Source organism: Quercus suber, unplaced genomic scaffold, assembly GCF_002906115.3.
Source record: "Quercus suber isolate HL8 unplaced genomic scaffold, Cork oak 2.0 scaffold_231, whole genome shotgun sequence".
NCBI lineage: Eukaryota > Viridiplantae > Streptophyta > Magnoliopsida > Fagales > Fagaceae > Quercus > Quercus suber.
This window is the reverse complement of record NW_027069688.1, coordinates 218,909-223,759: the sequence shown is the minus strand read 5'-3', so window position 1 is coordinate 223,759 and position 4,851 is coordinate 218,909. Positions and strand designations below refer to the sequence as shown.

The 4,851-nt window shown below is 30.9% G+C and overlaps 1 protein-coding gene across 1 annotated transcript; it reads left to right on the top strand.

Annotated features, from left to right (window-relative positions):
- The first annotated feature begins 1,608 nt into the window (after nucleotides 1–1,608).
- LOC112039385 (mogroside IE synthase-like) lies at nucleotides 1,609–4,544 on the top strand. Its single transcript, XM_024072260.2, has 2 exons — nucleotides 1,609–2,300; nucleotides 3,693–4,544. The coding sequence occupies exons 1-2, from the start codon at nucleotides 1,668–1,670 to the stop codon at nucleotides 4,413–4,415; spliced, it is 1,356 nt and encodes a 451-aa protein (XP_023928028.1). The 5' UTR covers nucleotides 1,609–1,667; the 3' UTR covers nucleotides 4,416–4,544.
- The last annotated feature ends 307 nt before the right edge of the window (nucleotides 4,545–4,851 follow it).

Genomic DNA, 4,851 nt, shown 5'->3' with positions numbered 1-4,851 from the left:
AATGGCAATTGCCACAATTTTTTTTTTCCTATTTCGACAATGGCATTGCCACAATTGATTTCCTTTGGGCACTCGCACACTTCGGTCATCATGTTTGAGCAGTAGGAATTTCGGCAATACTATTGCCGAAATTCAAAATTTTCTCTCTCCCCCTTTTTCTCTTTCTCTCTCATACTTTTGTTAGAATTTCGGCAACACCATTGCCAAAATTCACTCTCTTTCCTCAATTTCCTAATTAAGTTGGAATAATGCCCATAACACAAATAAACTTCGTTTTTTGCCATTTTTAACAAAAGACTCATTGACTTCACCGTAACTAACACTACTTTATTTTTATCCTTAAATTTTTTATTGTTGTTAAATTTATTATGTTTCACTCAAACTTTTTTTTTTTTTTTTTGAGAATCTATTTCGACTCAGACTTATTGATCAATTATCACTTCAACATTTTTAAAGTTAATTAAATGAATATGAAAACATGCAATCTAACTCTAACTAATCAATTTAAAATATATTATCACCTCAAAATTTAGAAGGAAAATTATTAATTTGCATGAATAGTAGCATGTAAAATGAACCGTTTTTTCTTAAGTGACAAAAATTGACCACTTATTTTTTTACAATATATAGTATTTGTTTGGATAGTGCATTTGCGCGTCTGCGTTTGCAACTTTTAGCGTTTTCCTCTTCTTCTTTTTTTTTTTTTTTTTTTTTAACCACATATGTTGACATGTAGCAGTACTGTTCAGGGACAATTATCATTGTTCACACTGTATCAACACTGTTCATGTACTGTTTATGAAACCTACAACCACTTTATTAAAAAAATATATTAAAAATGAGTTCCACGATACTATTTACATATTTAAAAATTATTTTGCTACAGTATTTTCAGTTTTCAGTTTCAGCAAAAATAAGTTGTATCCATACAGACTTATACTTTACATAATACTATTTATGAAAATAAATAGTTATCCAGTTTAGAAACAAGACTTTGATATTGATATTACTATAGTCGGCAAGTACCTATAGACATATCGATTATATGTGAGGGATGCATTGAGTCTTACACCCAAATTCATATCTTATTTATGTGTCAATTTTTATTAAATTTCATTCATTTCTTGATAAACTTGAATAAGTGTGAGTTTGGATAGAGCGTTTTGCGCTATCCATAATGTCTATATTTTATTTTTGTAAGTTAATAGTACTATTTATGAGACCCTTAACTTTAAAAAAAATACAAATTTAACTTAAAAAATTAAAAAAAAAATACAAATTTAACTTTAAAATTGAATCTTACCGCACTACTTACGTATTTAAAATTTATTTTATTATAATATTTTTAATTTTTAATTTTTAACCATAAGCATCCAAACATGCCCTAAAAGGCCACACAGGAAATAAAATCATGACAATTCTGAATCTCTGACACTAATTATAAGTTTTATTTTTTCCTGCATAATTTATAATATACGTAAAATCAAAAGTGATATGTGGCCACTTCCACTCACAATGGTACAAACATACAAGACACTTACCAGTGTCGGTTTGATTAGTCCTTCACCTAATCACTGGCAGCATTGAACAATATATGTACCACGACATTTTATTTCTTCACGGTGAATCATTTCTTCTCCAATTCAATTTCTTCAGTGTTGAGGAAAATGGACAGGAAAATTCATATCCTGGTGATTCCTTATCCCCTACAAGGTCACATAAACCCAATGCTGCAATTCTCAAAACGCCTTGCTTCAAAGGGTCCTAGAGTAACATTCATCGCTACTAGTCATATTAGCAAGTCTATACAAGCCCATGAAAGCAGCTCTATCAACTTTGAGACCATCTCTGATGGCTCTGAAGAAGCCCAAGATTTGGAAACCATAGATGAAAAACTCCAGCGTTTCAAGTCTAAAGTCTCACAGAACTTACCAAAGCTCATTGAGAAACATAATAGCTCCAAATACCCTCCAAAGTTTCTTGTGTATGACTCAGTTCTGCCATGGGCTTTAAACGTAGCTCGACAATCTGGAATAGATGGAGCTCCATTTTTCACTCAGTCATGTGTGGTTAATGCCATCTATTACCATGCACATCAAGGAACACTTCAGATGCCCTTAGAAGAAGGGTCTTCAATATCATTGCCCTCGATGCCATCCCTAGGGATCAATGATATGCCTACGTTTCTTTCTGATACGTGCTCGTACCCAGATTTGTTAAACCTTGTGGTGAATCAATTCTCAAATTTCCAGGAATCGAATTGGCTCTTGTGCAACACTTTCGACAAGTTGGAAGATGAGGTAGGTTCAATAATCCATCTATGTCATATATTCAATTTTCTTCTTCTTCTTTTTAATTTTATTTTATAGAAGAGTACATATATTCAAGCTTCTTGAGATGCTATCTTAATTTCCACTTTCACATTAAAAAATATGGGAGGAATACTTATATTAATACTAATATCTCTATTTTTTTTTTTTTTTGGGTGAAACATTCCATATTCTTGACACATAATTCATTAACTTTAACAGCCTTTAATGAATAAGCTTCCAAAAATCTACAAGGAAATATCTTGTGTAAAAGCCCCTTTTCTTTCTTAAAAACAATTCATTTTCTCATTTTGTATTTGTAGGTTTCTCTTTCCTTTTTCTTTTTTCTTTTTTTCATAAAATCGATAGTGTTGGGTGACAATTAAGATTTAAATCTGTCATGTTTTTATTAAAAATATCAGGAGATGCTTATTGAGCTAGGTGATAATTATGATTTGAATTTTGATGTCTTTATTAAAAACTTTAGAATATATATATGACATTTTTTTTCTTTTTCAATTATAAGAGACGAAGATATGATTTGTATAAATTTTATATTTTCTAAAAATATTATTATATTTTAATGTGTAATGTTTATTTATTTTTTTTTTTTTAAAAAGACCTTTCTCATAAAAAAAAATTTTTGATTTAAAATATTTAAGGAATTTTAATCACGATTATTATTGTAGGTGTTCAAGAATTCTTTGCCTTTAGCTTTGGTTTTTTTGGCTTTATTGTCTTGCCTTGCCTTGCTTTTGGCTTGAATTCTTTTGGCTCATATTGAAAAGATGTCATTCTTCTTTCTATCTTACAAAGGATGAATCAATGGAGTAAGAGTACTATTAGGTTGGTTTCCTTTTATTGTAGGTATTCAAGAATTCTTTGCCTTTGCCTTTGACTTTTTTGGCTTGATTGCTTTGCCTTACCTTTGGCTTGAATTCTTTTGTCCCATATTAGAGAGATGTATATTTAAAATATAATTACATATGACTTAATCAAAATAAAATATTGATCTCGAACCATATAAAACTGACTTGAATAAAAATTTTTATATATAGGAAAATAATATGTATATGTAATAAATTATGTGATAATATATATTTGAGAAACTTATGTGATATATATATATATATATATTTGTGTGGTGTAGTTGTGTGTCTCTTTAAGTATAGATTATAGTGTTTATGCTTGTGTGTGGTCTTTTTTGTCCAATAAAAATGATGGAAGTATAAAAGAATGATATTCTCTCCATCTCTAGTATATCATTGAACCATGATGGTATGACATAAGAGTACTTCATCGTCTTCGTAATTATTATTAATAATTTTTTTACCTGATTCTATTACGTACACATATATGCTTCTACTTTCTAAATTCCTATAGGTAATAAATTGGATGGCAAGCCAATGGCCTTTCAAAACAATTGGACCGGCAATTCCATCAATGTATTTAGACAAGCGATTGAAGGATGACAAAGAATATGGCCTTAACCTTTTCAAGCCTGACATGGACATTTGCATGAAATGGTTAGACACATTAGAAATTGGCTCAGTTGTTTATATATCATTTGGAAGCATGGCAACCCTTGGAGAAGAGCAAATGGAGGAGATAACATGGGGCCTAAAGAATAGTAATTGCTACTTTTTGTGGGTTGTTAGAGAATCTGAAGAGAAAAAGCTTCCCAATAATTTTTTATTAGAAACAGCCGAGAAAGGACTAATTATGAGTTGGTGCCCTCAACTAGAAGTATTAGCTCACAAGGCCGTTGGCTGCTTCATGACTCATTGTGGATGGAACTCGACACTTGAGGCATTGAGCTTAGGAGTGCCAATGATTGCGATGCCACAATGGTCAGATCAAACAACTAATGCAAAGAACATTATGGATGTGTGGAAGGTAGGAATTAGGGTTAAAGTGGATGAAAAAGGCATTGGTACCAAAGAAGAAATAGAGCTATGCATTAGGGAAGTAATTGGGGGAGAGAGAGGAAAAGAGATGAAAAGGAATTCAATGAAATGGAAGGAATTGGCTAAAGAGGCAGTCGACGAAGATGGAAGTTCAGATAAGAATATAGAGGAGTTTGTGACAAAACTTTCACATTCCTAATGTTATCTAATGTTAATGTAAGTAGTAACTCTTCATTCAGATAATGGTTTATAAGAAATTTATGGTTTGCAGTAGAACTTCTTTTAAATAAGTCGTGTGATTGCACTCTTAAGGACATACGTTGGATCATCTTTTTTCTGTGTAATCTTCTTGTAACAAAAACGATACAACATTTAAGAGTCCTGTGAATCCATGTATCAAATGTTAAACCCCTGATTTAAAAAGTATAAAAAATAATTTTTTTTTTTTTTTCAAAAACCCCACATTATGCAAAATGTACCCAAAAAAAAAAAAAAGATTTTGTGAATGTAGTTGCCTTGTAATACGTACCTCGCCAAGAACAAAATAAAACAAAGGACCTATAAGCTAATTCAGACATATCAGGTTATTTGAACTATGGATAAAATCATGTACTTGTGGACTTATCAGTACCAAC